Source organism: Mirounga angustirostris, unplaced genomic scaffold (genome assembly GCF_029215605.1).
Source record: "Mirounga angustirostris isolate CCGP_5_RB_7025 unplaced genomic scaffold, mMirAng1.0.hap1 SCAF_1, whole genome shotgun sequence".
Lineage (NCBI taxonomy): Eukaryota > Metazoa > Chordata > Mammalia > Carnivora > Phocidae > Mirounga > Mirounga angustirostris.
Window position 1 is genome coordinate 92,505,506 of NW_026991709.1, and position 22,035 is coordinate 92,527,540.

General features: G+C 38.7%; 1 protein-coding gene across 10 annotated transcripts in view; it reads left to right on the top strand.

Moving 5' to 3' along the window:
• The window catches only part of PLD1 (phospholipase D1), a 192,261-nt gene that overhangs the window by 155,897 nt on the left and 14,329 nt on the right, over nucleotides 1-22,035 (top strand). For all 10 annotated transcript variants that reach the window (XM_064585334.1, XM_064585317.1, XM_064585348.1 and 7 more), the window contains 2 exons: nucleotides 13,370-13,504; nucleotides 21,362-21,515. In XM_064585334.1, the coding sequence (XP_064441404.1) occupies nucleotides 13,370-13,504; nucleotides 21,362-21,515 (289 nt within the window). The remainder of the gene's footprint in view (nucleotides 1-13,369; nucleotides 13,505-21,361; nucleotides 21,516-22,035) is intronic.

Genomic DNA, 22,035 nt, shown 5'->3' on the forward strand with positions numbered 1-22,035 from the left:
TTATTTCATTTATTTTAGACTAAACCTTTAAACCTTTGAAGGTATTATACTTAGAGGTAAATAAATCAGAAATGAGCTCACCGTAATACCTTTCACTTCTGTAGTTCTTCACATTTTCAAAGGCACTTTCTCAGATATCTTTTTTTTTAAGATTTTATTTATTTATTTATTAGAGAGAGAGAGCATGCGTGCATGGGTTGGGGGAGGGGCAGAGGCAGAGGGAGAAGCAGATGCCCTGCTGAGCAGGGAGCCTGATGTGGGGCTGGATCCCAGGACCCCGGGATCATGACCTGAGCTAAAGGCAGATGCTCAAGCGACTGAACCACCTGGGTGCCCCTCAGATACCCTCTTAACTGACCCTTCTACATAGCTCCCAGCTAGCAGGTATTGTAACTATGGGTTTACTTATCTTAGTATATTACTTAGTATCTCCTGATACTAAGTTCAGCACATAGTAGGTTCTTGATAATGTTCTATACCTTGTACAGTAGGTACAGAAGGTTCCACAAGAAGTAAGCTGGGATCAGAACCCAATTTGTAGGACCTCCAGTTCAGATTGGATACAGATTGTGCAAACTTGGAGGGCCACATAAAAAGAACTAGATTTTAACCTGAAGAAGACAAGATAAGGTTGGTGGAAGCCTCTGCTCCCTGGAGTGAACATATCACCGTGGTGTTTTATGCAAAGATTCACTTACTGTTGGTAAGCAAAATAGAGACTGGTGGCAGGCAAGAGATCATGATGTATCAGAATGTGGGAAGAGGGGCACCTGGGTGGCTCAGTCAGTTAAGCAACCAACTCTTGATTTCAGCTCAGGTCATGATCTTGGAGTCCTGGAACTGAGGCCCACATCATGCTCCATGCTCAGTGGGAGTCTGCTTGAGGATTTTCTCTCTCCTCCTTCTGCCTCCCCCCCTCACCCTCTCTCTCTCTCAAACAAATAAATCTTTTTTAAAAAAAAGAATGTGGGAGAGAATATTAGTCTTTCCATGTATGTATATTTTTCACTTAAAGAATTGGGATATCGGGGCACCTGGGTGGCTCAGTCGTTAAACGTCTGCTTTCAGCTCGGGTCGTGATCCTGGGGTCCTGGGATCGAGCCCTGCGTCGGGCTCCCTGCTCTGTGGGAAGCCTGCCTCTCCCTCTCCCACACCCCCCGCTTGTGTTCCCTCTCTCGCTGTGTCTCTCTCTGTCAAATAAATAAAATCTTTAAAAAAAAAAAAAAAAGAATTGGGATATCAGCAGGACTGGCATAGTAAGGATCTCCAGAAATCCACTTCGTCTTAAAAGCAACAAAAACACTGACAGAGATTGTCAAAGTCAACTTTTTTAGAACACTGGGTATTAACCAAAGGCTTGTAACACTCTGATGAGTGTTTATTCAAAAAAAAAAAAAAAAAAAAAGGCAGCAGACTCTTGGTAAAAGCAGCAAGCTTTGTGGCATCTTAATTTGCCATATACCCCTCATCCTCTCCTCAGTTCTACAGTAGCCTTGAAAATCAATCCACTCATCACTGTGAAAACCAGAAGCCTATCAGCTCCCAGAGGGAGCCATGGGTTTGAAGCTCCCATCCTCTGGCAGTTCTCAGGGAACTGTCATAATTTGACCTGACGGTTTAAATGACTTTAAAAGACCTTGTGTAACTATGTTCAAAGTATAACTATGCTCACTAGTGTAACTGTGTGAACATAGTGTAATGTAACTATGCTCAAAGAACTTAGGAAATAATATCTAAAGAACTAAAGAGAACAAAGAAACAATTTCTTCCCAAATAGAGAATATTTAAAAAATAAAATTTTTTTAATTAAAAAGACTCTATATAATTTCTTTTTTGTGGGAAAATAAAAGCCAGATGTAAATTCTGGAGTTGAAAAGTATAACTGAAATTAAATGTATATTAGAGGAGCTCAGTGGCAGATTGGAGTAGGCAGAAAAATTATCAAACCTCAAGACAGATCAATTGAAATTATATAGCCTGAGGAACAGAAAGAAAAAAGAAGACAAATGAACAGAGCCTTGGAGACCTGTGAAACACAATCAAACATAGTAACATACACATAATGGGAGTCCCAAAAAGAAAGGAGAGAAAAGTGTAGATAGAATATTTAAAGAAATAATGACCGAGGGGTGCCTGGGTGGCTCATTCGGGTAAGTGTCAGACTTGGTTTCAGCTCACGTCCTGATCTCAGGTTCATGAGATCAAGCCCTGCATCAGGCTCCGTGCTCAGATGGGAGTCTTCTGGAGATTCTGTCTCCCTCTTCCTCTCCCTCTGCCCTTTCCCCCACTCATATGCTTGCTCTCTCTCTCTCAAATAAATAAAATCTTTTAAAAAAATGAAAACTTCCCAAATTTAATGGGAAATACGAATCTACACATCCAAGAAGCTCAACAAAATCCAACAAGGATAAAGGGATCCATACCAAAACACATCATAATCAAACTATCTGAAGACAAAGACAAAAAGAGAATCTTGAAAGCAGCAAGAGAAGCAGATTGTCAAATACAAGGCATCCTCTATAAGATTAATAGCCAATTTCTCATCAGAAACCATGGAGTTCTGAATGCACTGTGATGGCATATTCAAAGTGCTGGAAGAAAAGAATATCAACCAAGAACTCTGTGTCCAGCAAAACTATCATTCAAAAATGAAGGAGAAATTAAGGCATTTTCAGATAAGCAAAAACTGAGAGAATTTATCATTAGCAGACCTTTCCTACAAGAAATGCTAAAGGGAGCCCTCAGGCAGAAATGAAAAGTTACTGGAAAGTAACTGGAATCTTCGCAAAGAAATAAAAAGCACAACAATGATAACTACATAGGTAAATTAAAAAGTGTAGATATATTTTCTTTTTCTAACTTTTTTCCCTCCAATCAAAAGTAAAAGACAGCTGCCCAAAGCAATAATTATAAATCTGTGTTGATGGGTATATATAATTTTTAAAGATCTAATTTGTATGACGATAATAGCATAAGAGAGGGGGAATGGAATTACGTTGATGGGTATATATAATTTTTAAAGATCTAATTTGTATGACGATAATAGCATAAGAGAGGGGGAATGGAATTATGTAAGATAAAAGTTTTAGTATACTATGAAATTAAATTGATATTAATCCAAACTAGATTGTTTGTAATACCCAGGAAAACCACTAACGAAATTACTTTTTAAATATAGTAAAAGAAGGGGCGCCTGGGTGGCTCAGTTGGTTAAGTGTATGTCTTTGGCTCATATCATGATCCCAGGGTCCTGGGATCAGGCCTCACAGTGGGCACCCTGCTCAGCGGGGAGTCTGCTTCTCCCTATCCCTCTGCCCTGCTCATTCTCTCTCTCTTTCTCTCTCTCTCTGTCTCTCAAATAAATAAATAAAATCTGTTAGGAGTGGTGGGGGGTGGGAGGGATGGAGTGGCTGGGTGATAGACATTGGGGAGGGTATGTGCTATGGTGAGCACTGTGAATTGTGTAAGACTGATGAATCACAGACCTGTACCTCTGAAACAAATAATACATTATATGTTAAAAAAAAAAAAAAGAATATAGTAGGACGGGAAAAATGAAGGGGTGGAGATCGGAGGGGGAGACAAACCATGAGAGACTATGGACTCTGAGAAACAAACTGAGGGTTCTAGAAGGGAGGGGTGTGGGGGAACGGGTTAGCCTGGTGATGGGTATTAAAGAGGGCACGTATTGAATGGAGCACTGAGTGTTATACGCAAACAATGAATCACGAAACACTACATCAAAAACTAATGATGTATGGTGATTAACATAACATAATAAAATAAAATTTAAAAAATAAAGTAAACATGTTTGTTAAATATATATATTTATATATATATATAGTAAAAGAAACAACAAAGGAATTAAAATGTTACACTAGAAAATACCTATGTAACATAAAAAATGGCAGATATGGAGTAATTGAGGAACAAAATAGATATGACACATGTGGAAAACAAATAACAAAATGGCAGTAATAACTCCTTCCAGATATAAAATGGATTAAGCGCTCCAATTAAATACAGAGATGAACAGAATGGAGTGTTTTTTGTTTGTTTGTTTGTTTTTAAGTAGGCTCCACACCGAGTGTGGAGCCCAACACAGGGCTTGAACTCACTACCCTGAGACCAAGCCCTGAGCTGAGATCAAGAGTTGGACGCTTAACTGACTGAGCCACCCAAGCAACCCTGGAATGTTTTTTTTTAAATGACCTAACTATATGCTATCTACCAGAGACTCTAGATTCAAGATACAAATAGTTTGAAAGTAGAAGGATGGTAAAATACATTCTATGCAAACAGTAACCAAAAAAATAGCTAGAGTAGCTATAACAATACCAGACAAAATAGATCTTAAGACAAAAACTTTTATGAGAGGATACTATGTAATGTAATGAGAGGATACTATGGTCAATCCATCAAGAAAATACAAGAATTATAAACATATACAACTAAAAGAGAGCCCAAAGTACATGAAGCAAAAACTGACAGAATTGAAGTGAGAAATAGACAATTTAGAAATAATAGTTGGTGTCTTCAGTACCCCATGTTCAATATTGTATAGAATAGTTAGACCGAGGATCAGCACTGAAACTGAAGACTAAGAGCATAAATCAACTAGGGGCACCTGGGTGGCTCAGTCATTAAGCATCTGCCTTCGACTCGGGTCGTGATCCCAGGGTCCTGGGATCAAGCCCCACGTCGGGCTCTCTGCTCAGTGGGAAGCTTGCTTCTCCCTCTCCCACTCCCCGCTGCTTGTGTTCCCTCTCTCGCTGTCTCTCTCTGTCAAAATAAATAAATAAAATCTTAAAAAAAAAGACTATAAATCAACTAGACATAGCCTACATCTATAGGAGACTCCACTTAATAACAACAGAATATACATTCTCAAGTACACATGAAACATTCCCCAGGATAGACCAAATAGGCCATAAAACAAGTGACAATGAATTTAAAAGGATTGAGATCATACAAAGTGTGTTCTCTGGCCACAGTAGAATGAAATTATACATTAATAACAAAAAGAAATTTTAGAAATTCACAATAGATGGAATAACCAAAAAATTGAAGAAGAAACAGGGATATTAGAAAATATTTTGATATGAATGAAAATGGAGACAACATATCAAAATGTGGGAGACACTCTAAAGCAATGCTTAGAGAGAAATTTATAGCTATACACATATCTATATTAAAGAAGAAAGATCTCAAATCAATAACCAAACCCTACACCCTAAGAAACTGGAAAAAGAAGAACAAATTAAACTCAAAGATAGCAGAATGAAGGAAATAATATAGATCAGAAGGGACATAAGTAGAGAATGGAAAAACAATAAAATTATGAAACCAAACATTGATTTTTTGCAAAGATTAACAAAACTGGCAAACCTTTCACTAGACTGACCAAGTAAAAAAACAGAAACTCAAGTTACAAAAAAAAAAAGGAGTTTAAAAGAACACTACAAACAGTTATACGTCAACAAATTAGTTAACCTAGATAAGATGGATAAATTCCTAGAAAGACAAACTACCAAAACTGACTTGAGAAGAAACTAAAACTCTTGAGTAGATTTATAATAAGCAAAGGAACTGAGTAATCAAGAGTCTTCCTACAAAGAAAAGCCCAGGCTCAGATGGCTTTGTGGATGAATTCTACCATCCACAAAAGAACACCAATTCTTCACAAACTTCCCCCGCCCCCCCGAAAAAATAAGGGAGAAAGAATACTTCCCAGCCCATTCTATGAGATCAATATTATCTTGATATCAAAATCAAAGTCATTATAAGAAAGCTACAGACCAGTATCCCTTACACAAAATACCTCAGTGAAATATTACTAAACTGAATCTAATAATATAAATATAAGTCAAACCACAATGAGGTATCACATTACACCTGTTAGAATGGCTAAAACCAACAACACAAGAAACAGCAGATGTTGGTGAGGATGTGGAAGAAAGAGAACCCTCTTGCTCTGTTTGGGAATGCAAACTGGTACATCCAATCTAGAAAGGAATATAGAGGTTCTTCAGAAAGTTAAAAAATAGATCCAGCAATTTCATTACTATGTATTTACCCAAAGAATACAAGAATACCAATTCAAAGAGATACATGCACCCTGATGTTTATAGCAACATTACTACAATAGCCAACTTATGGAAAGAGCCCAACTGCCCATCAACTGATGAATGGATAAAGAAAATGTGCTGTGTATACACACACACACACACACACACATGCATACACAATGGAGTATTACTCAGGCATAAAAAATAATGAAATCTTGCCATTTGTGATGATATGGATGGACCTAGAGAGTATGATGCTAAGCAAAATAACTCAGAGAAAGACAAATACCATATGATTTCACTCATGTGGAATTTAAGAAACAAAACAAATGAGCAAAAGGAAAAAAGAGAGAGAGAGTTAAACCAGGAAGCCAGAGAACAAACTGATGGTTACCAGAGGGAAGGTGGGTGGGGGGTGGGGGAAATAGGTGATGAGGATTAAGAGTGATGAGCACTGGGTGTTGTATGGAAGTGTTGAAGCACTATCTTGGACACCCGAAACTAATATTACACTGTATGCTAACTAACTGGAATTTAAATAAAAACTCTAAAAAAATGGTACAGCCTCTTTGGGAAGCAATTGGTAGATCCTTATAAATTAAACGTAGAGTTACCATGTAACCCAGCAATTCTGCTCCATAGTGTATACCGAAGAGAATTGGAAAACCTATATCCACACAAAAACTTGCACGTGAATGTTTATAGCAGCATTATTCATAATAGTGGAAAACTTGAAACAGCCCAAGTATCCATTAACTGATGAATGTAGAAACAAAATGTTTATATCCATACAATGGAATATTACTTATATATAAAAAGAAATATACTGATACATGCTACAACGTGGGTGAACCTTGCAAATATCATGGTAAATAAAAAGAAGCCAGACACAAAAGGTCACATATTATATAATTCCATTTTTATGAAATGTTTTTAATAGGTAAATCTGTAGAGTCAGGACAATTAGTTAGTCATTGCTAGGGTCTGGATAGAGTGGAATGGGGAGTGACTCCTAATGGGCATGGCATTTCTTTTTGGTGTAATACCAATGTCTTAAAATTAGATGGTTGTGATGATCGCACAGCTTTGTGAATGTACTAAAAAAACCCCACTGAGTTGTACATTTTAAAGGAGTGAATTGTATGGTATATGGATTTATAAATGATTTGGAAGCTTTCAAAAAAAATTAAGCTTTTAGTACATGATAATTTAAAATATATACTGTGCGTGTGTGTGTGTTGGATGTTCAATAATTTTTCACTAATGGGCTGCTCAGTCAACTCTCTAGAAACAACTGTAGACATGAGATATGTACATCACCCATAATAAATACTTTCAAAAGTTGTATCTAATTTCATCTAGGACAGAGAAGATTTACCAGAGCATTATCACTGTCTCTGTTTCTAATGACTTAAAATGAAGATGATAATGAATGAAGTATTGACAAAAACAAAATCGGGAAAGCCATTCACTAGTGACAGGGACTAGCAAAAATGCAAAGGTGAGGTTCTAGGAGAACAAAAAGTCAGAACAAACCTATTTATTCTCTCAACCATAAAAATGCCTGAGCTTATTATAAAGCATTCCTTTGGCTCTGGACCCTTTGCCTATCTTTGCCTATTCAGGGGAAAAATTGGATTTTAACACAAGAAGTAATTTCAATGTTAAGCCCTCTTATGAAAAGATTTCCAAGCTCCCTGGGAACAAGTCAAAATCAGGCATCTCAGTGGGAAAAATGTTCATACTCTAAACGTAAAGAACAGATTAATTACATAATGCCCCTTTCTGAGGTACAATGTTATATTGTTGGTTTTGTTTTTGTAAATGTGTAGTGGGTTTTAAATACATGAAATAGCTAATCTCTAATTGGATAGAGAACTGTAGTTCTCTACTATTTAAATTCTTTAGAAATAACAAAACTTCTGCTATGAATATGTTACAATTCCTGAAAAGAAAACCAGCAGGTATTAGTAGACTACAATTATCATGCACACCAATCTTTAGGGATTTAGGGTTTAATTTAAAGCATATCTTTCTCATTTTTATAACTTTTGTGAATTATGGCACTTCAGCAGCCAATTGATTATAGTTTAACACAAGGTCTAGAGGTTTTCAATCAGGTTGTAGAAATGTACCTATACGAAGCGCTACAACTTTTTCAGTAACAAAAGCCTGTAACAACTCTTGGAAGTCTTTTCACGAAACTTCCTTGTAAATATCAAGAGTCTTTTGTATTGATTTCCCATCTTTTGAGGTATATATGCACCTGTGTTCCTAACAGATATGTCCTAGGGGCCTTTATACACCTCCAGATTCTCAGATACTTCCATGACATAATATTTGGAAACCACCTGATGCTTTTCCAGTAATGGCTCTTTATCACTCCTCTGCATGCTCCTGGTTTTCTCATACTTTCTTCAGAAGGCACTTGTTTGCTCAGTATATCCTCACACCTCAAGTTCACATCTCCAACTTTGTATCTATTAGCTGTTGAGCCAGTTTTCTTCACGGAATATAGTACTGGCCGAAATAGCTTCTCAGGTTGCTTTTTCTTCTTTTCTGGTGGAATCATTCACATCTTGGATGGGTACCCCCACTGCACTCTAACAGCTATGCTTTAATCCAAAATGTCCACTTTCTGGCTAGGACCCAGATCTTTCCTTTTGGGTTCTGTTATTGGTACCAGATCTTTCCTTTTGGGTTCTGTTATTGGTACCAACCTTTAGCTTTCTTCTTCTGTGAGGGGCATTTTTCACAAAGAAACAAAGTTTTTTGTTGTTTGTTTGTTTTTTGTTTTTTTTTTTTTTATCACTTCATAGGAGTTATTTCAAAGGCAAGGATGGATGGGAAGTAGGTATGGATGGTGGGCTATGAAGCTATCCAGCTAGTTGATATGTTGTCGATATTCTCCAGCCTTGCTAGGGAATGGTACAAATCTGTGCCTTAGAAAGTTACATATTATTACATGTCTTAAAGCTTCAGGCTCCTAAGCTAGTCAGCATCACTAATCTTTTTTTAAAAATTATTTTAAAATAATTTCAGACTTGGGGTACCTGGGTGGCTCAGTTGCTTAAGTATCTGGCTCTTGATTTCGGTTCATGTCATGATCTCAGGGTTGTGGGATCGAGCCCCCCGAGTCGGGCTCTGCACTCATCAGGGAGTCTGCTCAAGATTCTCTCCCTCTGCCCTCCCCCCTCCCCCCCGGCACTCATGTTCACTCTCTCTCTCTCAAATAAATAAATAAATCTTAAAAAAATAATAATAATTTCAGACTTATAGAAGGGATTCTAGAACAGCCATACACCTTCATCCTGAGTTCCCAAATGTTAACCTTTTATCTTCTTTGCTTTATCATTCTTTTGTAATAGATACATAGATATTGCCAAACTCCCCGCCCAAAAATTTGTACCAATTTGTTTCTCACCACCAATGTATGAGAGAGCCTGCTTTAACCCAGTCTCCCTGACAGAATGTGTTATTTTTTTGCTGATATCATAGGTAAGAAATGGTTTCTCAGCGTAGTTTTGCATTTGTATTATGAGTGAGGAAGAATATCATTCAAATATCTTTTCGTGTATGTGAATTGTCCGTTTATGTCTTTTGCCCATTCTTTGTATCAAGATTTTGAGACTTCTTCATAGGTTTGGACTCTAAGCTCTTTATCTGTGTCGTACACTGCAAATACTTTCTCCCACTTTGTCATTTGTCCCTCTCTCTTTTTTTTTTTTTGCTTGTGGTGTTTTAGGTCATGTGTTGTTTTAAAATCTAGGCAAAGTTATTGATATTTTTCTTTTATTGCCTATAGATAGTTAAAGCCTTCCTTACACTCGGTTTATATAATAAAGAATTTACTCTTTTCTTCTAACACATGTGTCGTTTCATATGCTTGCATTTTGATCTCTGGTCCATTTGGAGTTTATTCTTGTGATTGGTATGAGGTATGCATGGTAATTTTTCTTTTTCTAATAGCTATGCAATGATACCAGCACCTTTTATTTAAAAGCCCTAGGCCTTGGGGCGCCTGGGTGGCTCAGTTGTTAAGTGTCTGCCTTCAGCTCAGGTCATGATCCCAGGGTTCTGGGATCGAGCCCCACATCGGGCTCCCTGCTCAGCGGGGAGCCTGCTTCTTCATCTCCCACTCCCCCTGCTTGTGTTCCCTCTCTCCCTATGTCTCTCTCTGTCAAATAAATAAAATCTTTAAAAAAAAAAATCTAAAAGCTCTAGGCCTTTATGCAAAAGTCGTTGACATTTGAGATGCCACTTTTATCATATGCAAAATTTTTGTATGTTCTTGGGTCTCTTTGTTAACTTTCTGTTCCATTCAGTGGTTTAGCTGTCTGTTTATGTGCAGCACTGTTCTAATTATACAGCCTTTATAGTGTGTGTTCATATGCAATAGGGCTAATGCCCCCTCAGTGCTTTTCTTTCCCAATTTTTTTTTTATAGACATTCTTTGTCAAGTTTTCTAACTCCATAAAAACATGTTGGTATTTCTACTGAGATTATATTAAATTTATAAATTAACATGGAGAGAGTTGGCATCTTTTTGATGTTGAATTGTTCTATCCCAGAACAAGGAATGTCTTTTCATTTGTTCAAGTCTATTCTTGTGTCTTTTGATAGCGTTTTAATTTTTTCTTCATAAAGATTTTGCACATCGGTTGATAAGTTTATTGTCTTTATGTTTTATCTTTTTTGCTGCCATTGTAAGCAACATTTTGTCTGATTTTATCCTCTAAATGGTTATTGTTTGTATGAAGGCTATTGACTTCTATATGTTAATTGATATCCTGTTATCATGTTTAATTCTTTTACCATTTGAGATAGTTTTATCATTGATTCCCCAAGCATACTATCATATCTGGCAATGGAGCTGGTTTTCCTTATGTGATTTTTCTTGTTTAAATGTATTGGCTGATACCTCCAAGGCAATGTTACGCAGTATTGAAGATATTCTACACGCACAGACGTATTATACATGTTTAATGTATATATTATATATTTTTAAGCATGTTAAGAAAGTATTCATCATTTTCTTCTTTCTTCATTGTTTTTATCCAGGATGGGTGCTGAATTGTGTCAAAAACTTTTCAGCATCTGTTATAATAATCCTATGATTTTTCTCCCTAGATTGATCAATATCATGTTTTATATTAATGGATGTCCTCATATTGAGCAGACTTGCGCCACTGGAACACATCTCACTTTATCATGGTGTATTATTTCCTGAAAGTATGCCACTAATCTTAAAACTATAAATACCAAAGCTCTGCAACAGTGTTGTTCAAAGAATGATATCCCCTAGGGAACTTATGAATTATGGATTCCTACTGAATCAGAACCTCTGGGGAGGGTTTCCAGATTTTACTTCTCTCAGGCCCTTGCAGGGGCAGTCCTTATGCACACTGAGAACCATTGGGCTACCATATTGTTCAATGTGGATTTTTTATGGGAAGTGACTGCAAAAAATTATGTACTTTAGCAAAGAATGTGCTCCATGATGCCTTTAAAAATCTGCTTTATCTTGAAATTTTAGATCAGGAGCCAGCTGCAGAAAAACAGATGGTACAGAAAAAACCAAAAGCTAAAATAATAGCTGTCACCTGACTATCCATTCATCAATTCACTCATTTATTCAGCGTCTTTTAGCACTATGCAAGGATGGGGATACAAAAATGTATAAGACCTCTGTAACGGTAGGAGAAATGGAGAATTAAATGTGAATGTTTGTAAAGTAATATATTAGATATTTTGTTAGAAATATTTTCCAGGAATTTTATGGGTATGATGGACTTAAAAGAGGAAATACCTCTTTCTCCTAGATCAGAGAACATTTAAAGAGAAGCTGATGCTTTAGATGAAGCATCTTTCCAATATAACATTAACAATGGGGAAGAAATTGACTTACAAAAATCTTATTTACATGAAACTTTTTAGAAATATATCTCTTACACATGATGTACTAGTACATCAACACATCAACTCTTGGCAAACAGCTACAATATTATTTACATATATAAGGGAAAGTTTACCTGTAAATGGAGGAATCTCTATATTTAACCTATGAATTAATTTCTTTCCAAGATATCCAGATTTAATAGACATACTGAATAACATCAACAGAATAATAGAAAGCATCAGTAATACATGGAAACTTCAGTAAACAGAACATGAACTGCCATTGTTTCTATTAGTATGCTTCAGATTCTCTTAAAGAAAAAAAATTTATATTCTTTTTCTATTAGAACTCATGATGGTTTGGTTCCACTCCATTTATTCTTAGTATAAGACTTTCCTTATCCAGGACAACCACTATGTGGGAGAGAGACCATAAAATTGTGTGACTAACATTCATGCCAGGATAATGGTTATGGGTTGGCTTGGTATGGAATTCATTTCTTCTTATCACATGAATGGTCCTCACATGATGATGGGGCAGCGTTTTAAAGTACAAACCTGGTACCACTTGCTCTGAGGAAGATTCTCCAAAGTCAAATGTAGTTAGGATTCTTCCATTTCCTAATGTTACTGATGTAGAAGGGGTGTTATTTAATCGCCAACATTTTTATTTATCCAAAGTCTATAAAATTTAACTGCTGCTCTGCGTTGAATATGATACAGTATGTATATAACAAATAGTTTGGGCATTATTTTTGCATCTGATTTAAACTGCAGTGGGTGTCAACCAAGATAGATGCAAATGTCACACTGAAGTCTTGGGTTATCTACTCTGGCTCTGCTTTAATCATCACTCTTCAACAGTTACTCGCCAAATCATTAAAAATATTTTTGGATTGCCTTGGAGAAAGGTAATTCATGGAAAGCACTCCAGTATGTTTTTTTAAAAATGTATATTCAGGGGCGCCTGGGTAGCTCAGTTGTTAAGTGGCTGCCTTCGGCTCAGGTCATGATCTCAGGGTCCTGGGATCAAGCCCCGTGTCAGGTTCCCTACTCCACAGGGAGCCTGCTTCTCCCTCTCCCTTTGCCTCTTCCCCTGCTTGTGCTCTTTCTTGCTATCTCTGTCCCTATCTGTCTCTATCAAATAAATAAATAGAATCTTTAAAAAAAATAAAAAATAAAAATGTATATTCATCCAGATTAATAGTAAAAGACTCTTCTGATAGCAAAAATTGACCCTGGGTGAGTTCTGAAATCACACACACACACACACACACACACTATACAATCTATTCTTAACCACCTGTTTAAGTAGTATATTTGTTTTGAAAAGCAATAAAATTTAATGTGCCTTTAATGAACTCTGTCATATTCATGTTAGTACTTTCTTTTTTACTTTATAGTTGGCAATCAGTGGATAAATTACATCTCATTCTGTGGCCTTAGAACACATGCAGAGCTTGAAGGAAACCTAGTCACTGAGCTCATCTATGTCCACAGCAAGTTGCTAATTGCTGATGACAACACTGTTATTATCGGTAAGTACATGGTCTAGAAATGGGTTGCTTGCTAGTTGATGTACTTCATGCAAAAATCCTTCTTTTTCTTCCTCCCAAGATTCCTTTACAGTTGAGAGGGACTGTAACATGACATCTAAAACATTTCTGAAGCAGTCTTTTCCATTTATGTCCTTTCTAATCCCTGTTTTTATCTGTGAAGAAACAGAGGCACAGAGCAATTAAATGGCCACTGTGCAAATTACAGTAGCCAGAGAGCCGTGGTTTAGCCCAGCAGAGCAGTAATCAGCCTGTTCTCATTAATTCTTTATTACCCCCTTTTTTAAAATTGAAGTACCTAGGTTTCAGGGGCTGGAGGGGGAGACATGGGGAGAGAAAATGAGCAGCCCATGTGTCTATTGTCTGATGAACAATAAAGAAGATTGTGTATGTATACAATGGAATATTACTCAGCTATAAAAAAGAATGAAGTCTTGCCATTTGCAATGCCATGGATGGAGCTAGAGTATATTATGCTAAATGAAATAAGTCAGTCAGAGAAAGACAAATACCACAAATACCACAAATACCACATGACTTCATTCGTATATGGAATTTAAGAAACAAAACAAGCAAAAGGGAGAGAGAGAGAGACCAAGAAACAGATGCTTACCCATAGTAAACAAGGTGGGTGGGGGGATGAATGAAATAGGTGATGGGGATTAAGGAGGGCCCCTGTTGTGATGAGCACTGGGTGTTATTTGGAAGTGTGGAATCACTATATTGTACACCTGAAACTAATATTACACTGCATGTTAACTAACTGGAATTTAAATAGAAACTTAAAAAAATAAATTCCCAGAAAAAATAAAGTGTAGTTTCTCAACTATAATTAGATACTTCCTTATCTTCCCTATTCTATGAGAAACTAAATGTTGTAGAGTGTTTTGAAATTTCTTTGGCAGTAAATATGCCGTTTCCATCTCTATCCTCCACTGAGCAAAGGAAAAAAAAATCTCATATCTAGGAGTAATGAGATTGTCTTATCTGGAACATGATTTGAAAAGAAAGAAAAAGCAATTCTGAAGCCAGAAAATGTATAGGCCACAGTGTGGTGATACATATATATGTATGCACACACACACACACACGCACACACACTCTCTCTCTCTTTTAATACTTACATAGGGCATTTAGAAAAATATCTGAGTCTTCTATCTCTTGCTCTATAGGGGTCAGAGTTCTTTAGGGATTTATTTACTCTTCTAGTCCCCCAGTAAGCAAAGTTTCTCTAATTTCCCCCAAGCTACCCTGGCCTTGCTCTCCAGAAGCCAATCTCAGAAAATTTTCATACTAAGTTTGGCATGATGATGATGCGATGTTTGCTGAAATGGAAAAACAAACAAAGCCAAATAAAATTTAGTTGATTTCTTCAGCAAGATTTCAGAATCTTGAAGTAAATATTGACAGATATAAATATTTTCCTTTTAAAGGTCATTTTGGCTTTCCTTTAATTAAGTATAAATGCAAAGCAGTTTGCAGTAACAGAGCTAATGATTAAATAAGTTGAGTTTTTTAATTGACTTATTTTCTAGAAAGCTCTCTGAACTCACAAAGGCTACAATTTATTTAGGCTAGCAATAATTGATCAATCTTGTACATAATTCTTATCCATTTTCTTGAAACCAAAGAAGTGGCCTGGAGAGTATGAAGAGGTTTTACTTGCTAGTCTTTAGGGGCTGGATTTCTTTTTCTCCTTCCCCATGGACAAAACAGATTTCCCCATGGAAAAGATCCAAAGATAATTTTGTTTTTTGTATCTCAGGGGAAACTCTAAGAGAAGCAGGTTTGTTGCTGCTCTCACACATCAGCCCTGCTCAAATTCATAACACTGAGAACAATATTTCAAATTCTCAGAGAGGAGTTTGAGAAGTTAGGTTGAAAATATTTTACAGCTGTTCAAAGAGGTTAAAGTAACCTGTGGTTAAATTTTCTAACATGGCAAATATATGCCAGAATTATTGAATAATTAACAAAAGAAAAACAACTGATTGTTTATTCTCCCTTTCTCCTCACAAGGAAATACCTGCTTTCTCACACTAAAGATCTCTTTTGTGTGGAGCTTTAATTATCTCTTGCCCTGAGTGCCCCTGCTGGTCCGACTGGTCTGTGACTAAGTCCACTTTCTATTCCATCTTAATATTGGCACTTAACCAAACTAACATTTTGTTTGCTTTCCTAAACAAAATAAGGCTCTCCTTAAATAGACTTTGAGCCTATCCTATTGACGAAGTGAAACAGTTTTTTTCAGTGTTCACTAATCCACTAAAAAGCACAAAGGGGAGAATATGAAAATGGAATCAAACAGTGCCTCTGTCCTACAGAGCTCAAGGGCTACAGGGAAGGCAGGTATTCTTTCCATTTAACACCAGAAACATTGGGTGGGTATTGCTGAGCAGGGTAAGAAGGTCCAGAGGCAATCAATGAGATTGGTAGGTGGGAAGCTATGTAGAAGAAATGAGTATCAGTGCTTAAAGGACAGGCTTGGGAGTGGCTGATCAAAGTCTGTAGTTGAAGGGCTGCCCCAGGAGAAAGGGCTTACCCTTGACCTAATCCCATGGATCTCAACCCTGGCTGCATTAGAGTTGTCTGGGGAGCTTTAAATATATGTATATCATTTAGGAGGAGTTTTATTCAAGTCTGCAATTTACTTTAAAATAGATCCCCCCAAGGGGTGCCTGGGTGGCTCAGTCTCTTAAGCGTCTGACTCTTGATTTTGGCTCAGGTCATGGTCTCACGGTCCTGGGATCAAGCTCCAAGTCGAGCTCCCCACTCAGCAGGGAGTCTGCTTGAGATTCTCTCTTTCACGCTCCCTCTGCCCTTCCCCCCTTCTCACGCACAGGCTCTCTTTTGCAAATAAAATAAATATTAAAAAAATAGGGGCGCCTGGGTGGCTCAGTTGGTTAAGCAACTGCCTTCGGCTCAGGTCATGATCCTGGAGTCCCTGGATCGAGTCCCGCATCGGGCTCCCTGCTCGGCGGGGAGCCTGCTTCTCCCTCTGACCCTGCCCCCTCTCATGTACTCTCTCTCTCTCTCATTCTGTCTCAAATAAATAAATAAAATCTTTAAAAAAAATATTAAAAAAAATAGATTCCCCCATAAAAGATGCATTAATGGATAAAGGGATGGAGTGGTACTGGGGGAAAAATACTAATGTCTGGTTCCTACTTCCAGAGATTCTGACTAATCGGTCCAGTTTGGGGCCCAGGCATCAAGGTGTTTTTGTTTTTGTTTTCGGCACCAGTATGTTTTTAAAGAGCCTCCTGGGTGCTGCTCACATGCAGTCTGAGCTGAGAACTTCTGAACTGGAGGTACAGGGAACACCAGTGGGTAGAAAGCACTAAGTAGCCCATTTGGGCTCAATAGGAGAGTCCGTTTTCCTTAAAAACAACCAAGCTGAAGCAAGGTAGAGTTGGTGTGTTCGTTGTCTGTAGCCGCTGTGACAAACGGCCACAAACTTAGTGGCTTAAACCAAACAAATTTATTATCCAGCAGTTCTGTAGGTTAGAAATCCAACGTGGGTCTCCCTGGGCTAAAACCAGGGGGTCAGCAGGACCACGTTCCTTCCTGGGGGCTTCCAGAGAGAATCCAATTCCTTGCCTTTTCCAGCGCCAGAGCCTGTCTGTCAGCATCCCTTGGCTCAGGGCCCCCTTTCCCCATCTTTGAAAGCATCTTTGAATCTCTTTGAAGGTCCCCAAAAGTCCCAACCATACTTCTGTAACCACATCTCCCTCTGAATCCCCTTCACTTTTAAAGACTCTTTGATTGTATTGGGCCCACCTGGATCCAGGCCAATCACCCTGTTTTGAGGCCAGCTGGTTAGCAACCTTCACTCCCCTTTGCCGTCTAACATAACATATTCACAGGCTTTGGGGATTAGGACGTGGTCATCTTTGGGGGCCGTTATTCTGCCTACCCCAGAAAGAGTCACATTTTTTAAAAAACACAAACCAAAAGGGAAAAGACAGATAAATGCAACTGCATTAAAATTCAGAACCCATTCATTAAAAAGCACTATAAAGAGAATAAAAAGATAAACCATAAGCTGAAAACAGGATATTTGCAACACACTTAATATTCAGAACCTATAAAAAACTACTATAAACCAAGAAACAAAGACACCATCCGAAGGAAAAGGGGCAAAGGAATTGTGTAGGAATGTCAGCAAAGAGGACATACCTGAGGCCCATAAACATTTCAAAGATATTCATCCTCATTAATCTAATGAGGCAACAGTTTTTCAAAATACCAATTGGCAAAAATGTAAAAGTTGGACAATCCAGGTATTGACGAGGCCAAGGAGCACCCGGGACTCCACTCCTATGGACAGAGCCCAGGCAGAGTCCCACATATGCACACCAGGAAACATATGGAGAGCATAAGTGTGCATCATAGACAACACTAGAAACAACCCAAACATCCACCAACAGATTTAGAATGAATAAACCCTGCTGTGCTCATTTGAGGAAAATAATGCATTGCGATCAGACACAGATAAATCCCGAAGATACACTATTGAATGAAAGAAGCAAATCTCAGAAGATTATCTACTAGATGGGTCCATTTATGCAATTTAAAGACAAGTCAAAAGCAAACGATTTCTTTGACTAGGAAAACATGCAGAGCATGATGAACACAAAATTCTATATAAAATCTCTCTCGTGATGGGGAAAGGCCTGCATGGGAAGACACCTGAGGGTTTCTGAGATGTGGTAATGTTCTGCTTTTCAGCTTGGGTGAATAAATTCAGTGATATTTATTTTATTATTGACTAAATTGTACATATATGTTTTCATATATTCTTTTGTATTTTGCTATATCTCACAATGTTTAAAATGTTCCCTAAAAGCAGACTTAGAAAATCTAAAAATTAAGTGGTTTTATTTCTTTTTTTAAAAGATCTTATTTATTAGAGAGGGAGAAGCAGACCTCCTGCTGAGCAGGGAGCACGATGAGGGGCTCCATCCCAACACCCTGGGATCACGACCTGAGCGGAAGGCAGACGCTTAACCGACTGAGCCACCCAGGCACCCCTAAAAATTAAGTGGTTTTAAATTATCGGGGCAATGTCCTAATAAAAACAAGGGATTGCAGTTATCATAAAAAGTAACACATAGAATACAAAGCATATTTGTTGCAAACAATTCAAACTCTAAGGACACATACTGAATAAAAGGTCAAAAATCCCTCTTTGCTAGAAAGAACCCACCACTCTTAACAGTTCAGTGTGAATCTTTCTAGAGCCCTTTCTCTTTTTCCTCATATGTTATATAGAAATGGGATAATAATATATCTGCTGTTCTGAATTTGATTTTCAGAATATGGGACCATTTAACAGTAACAATGGAGGTAACATTACACCAGTATCTCATTTTCAGCATCTCATTTATTAAGTCCATCTAAAATCCCCTCATCCTTTTCTTCTCATTCCTGTTAAATAGTAGCCAACTCACTTATCCTACACGGTTGAGATTCAGTGCTCTGGGTAACTCCAGATGGGCTGCTGATGTACAAGGACCACAGTCTAAGAACTCCAGCTCAGAATGCCAGGAATGTATTCCTTCCTTTGGGATGTGGAGCCCACCGTAGTGGGAGGAGGGAGACTGAGGGACGGGTGTGAACGTGTGTGTGTGTGTGTGTGTGTGTGTGTGTATGGAGGAGACTTTCCTGGGGCCTCATGCCCCAGTTTTCCTGACAGTGAAGAGCAGCAATGTCCACGGAGCCCAGCACCCCCAGCCCGAGAGAAGCCTCTGGAGGCCCCGAGGTAGTGCACGCCCGCAGTAGCACTGTGGGCACTCTGTTCCTCTCCTCCTCTGGCTCACACACCTGGCGGGGCGGGATGTGATGAACCCAGAGAGAAGGCTGGTCTCAAACAAATGCTACATGCCAGTAAATTGCCCCTTCCTATGGCAGTGTCCTCTAGATGTTGTAGCCTTAACAGAGTATCTGATAGTAATGCCAATAATATTTAACACTGTAGAGCAGTTTATAAATTAGTAAGTTCTTCCACATGATCTTACTTCTCACAAGAACCCTACAAGATCTATATTATGGGGGTGCCTGGGTGGCTCAGTCGGTTAAGTGTCTGCCTTCAGCTCAGGTCATGATCTCAGGGTCCTGGGATCGAGCCCCATGTCGGGCTCCCTGCTCAGTGGGGAGTCTGCATCTGCCACTCCCCCTGCTTGTGTATGCTCTCTCTCTCTTCCTCTGTCAAATAAGAAAAATCTTAAAAAAAAAAAACCCTTCTTTAAAAGAAAAAGATCTATATTATGATCTCAATTTATAAAAGATCAAATTAAAGGTGAGAAAGATTAAATGACTTTGTCCAAATGAGTGCTGGGCCAACTGTGAAGCCCAAAGTTACGGCTGCAAATTTTATAGCATCATCAAAATATAAGTGCATGTGTAAAAGACGATTAGTTGCTAACAAAACAAAGTGTGTCAATCGTTCCCACCTTACAAAGAGCTCCGGTAGAGCTCCCGGATTTCTGTGAGGTGCTCCATCCTTTCTCTTTCACCCAGGGCCACTGTGGGGCACCACTCACATCCACAGTTAGCATAGATTTGCGTATTAAGTAAAGTACAGGACAGGATTGCGGCAGATGGCAGTAAACTCTCCTTAGGAAGGGCCAGCTTTTTCTCATGTACAACAGGCTGCCATTTGGGTTCAGGGCAGGGCTGTACTATCACCTTACAACCTGACTGTCTCCATCCCAGAGGGTCACCTCTTGCTCCTGTTCAGTCCAACCCTTCTGCCAAAGCAGTGGAATGTGTGACTAGGGGAAGAGGAAGAAAAAAGAGCCGGGTTCCTTCTGTAGTTCGTAGGACACCTCAAGGATTCAAAGGCATGAATCCAAAAGCATGAATTCAAAAAATGAATGCAGAAAAACGTGCTGAGGTTTCTGAATACACAGCAGAGTGGAGAAAACACAGGTTGAACTAATATTAAAATACTTGCCCTTCACATGTGAAAGTCAACATTCTCAGCTCGTTTGGATTTAAAAATAGAATGGAAGGAAGTTGATACAGAAGCTGTTGGCATGCCACACAAGTGAGGCAAGAGAATGTAAAAACCAAAGCCACTAATGCTAATCCGTATTTGAGAGTGGACTCTTGATTGTGAAGCTACTCTGGGGTTTTGACATTCATAATTATATGGCCGTGGGTTAAGTCATTAGACTCCGCAGAGTAAGTCTAAAAGCTGACCAAATTGAACCGGTGTGTCTTTTCTTTGTGTGCTTAATGATTATATCAGTTAGAATCCTTTGAGCCACCAGATAGAAAATTCAGCTAAAAGTATGTGAAACAATAAGGAAAATGTATTATTTCACATACCAGCAGGTAAGAAAGTTGGCAAGTTCAATGACTTGAAGACCCAGGGTCTTTCTTTTTTCTGCTCTGCTGTCTTCAGCTGGTCTGCTTGTCCCCTAGTGGTTACAAAATGGCTGCAGCAGCTCCTGGAATCATGGCCTCATCCAACATCTAAACCAAAATATCAAAAGGCTGGAAGAGACGGCATCCCAGTCTGGTGTCTATTTATAAGGAGATAGACTTTTTCAGAAGCCCCCAGCAGACTTTTCTTCATGTCACACTGGCTACAATGATGTCAACTGCCCATTCCTAAGCCAGTCATGGGTAAAAGTCACAAAATTACCATAGCTGGCTTAGACTGCTCAAGACGTATGTCTGGGTTAGGGGGGCCTCCCCTTCCCAAAACTCAGCATCTGTTGATAAGCTGAACAAAATTAAGGTTTTCTTAGCAAGGAAGAATTGAGCGGGGTGGGCAACCGACAGTGCTTTGCCGAGAAGATTGTTCCATGTCGCTGTTTCCTGTTACAGGCTCTGCCAACATAAATGACCGAAGCATGCTGGGAAAGCGTGACAGTGAAGTGGCTGTCATTGTGCAGGACATGGAGACGGTCCCTTCAGTGATGGATGGAGAGGAGTACCAGGCTGGCCGCTTCGCCCAGGGACTTCGGCTGCAGTGCTTCAGGTGGGCGCCCCAGAGCTGTGACCCCCTCACGTGGTTTCACTGCGTGGTTTCCCACCCTGAGCACACGTCATCCCTAGGTTCTTCTTTGTCTAAAACGGCGTCTCCCAGAGTATGGGATGCAAATCACCAGTAGTGTGCAAAATGACTTTCCGTGGGGCATATTTTCTGTTTTAATCATTTTTATTATTTTTATGTGTAATCAAGAAAAATAGCATTTTAAATTTACTCATTGATTTAGGGCCAGGCCAGGTCAACCCCGCTAGTGTCTGTGTTTTTGTTTTTAAGATTTTATTGATTTTAAAGAGAGTGTGAGTGGGGGGAGGGACAGAGGGAGCAGGAGAGAGAAAATCTCAAGCAGACTCCATGCTGGGTGTGGAGCCTGACTGGGGGCTCGATCCCACAACCCCAAGATCACAACCTGAGCCAAAACCAAGAGTTGTGCACTTAACCAACTGAGCCACTCAGTCACCCCTATTTAAGTTTTTTAAAGTGAGTCCATTTTTTAAAATTATAGTCCCAA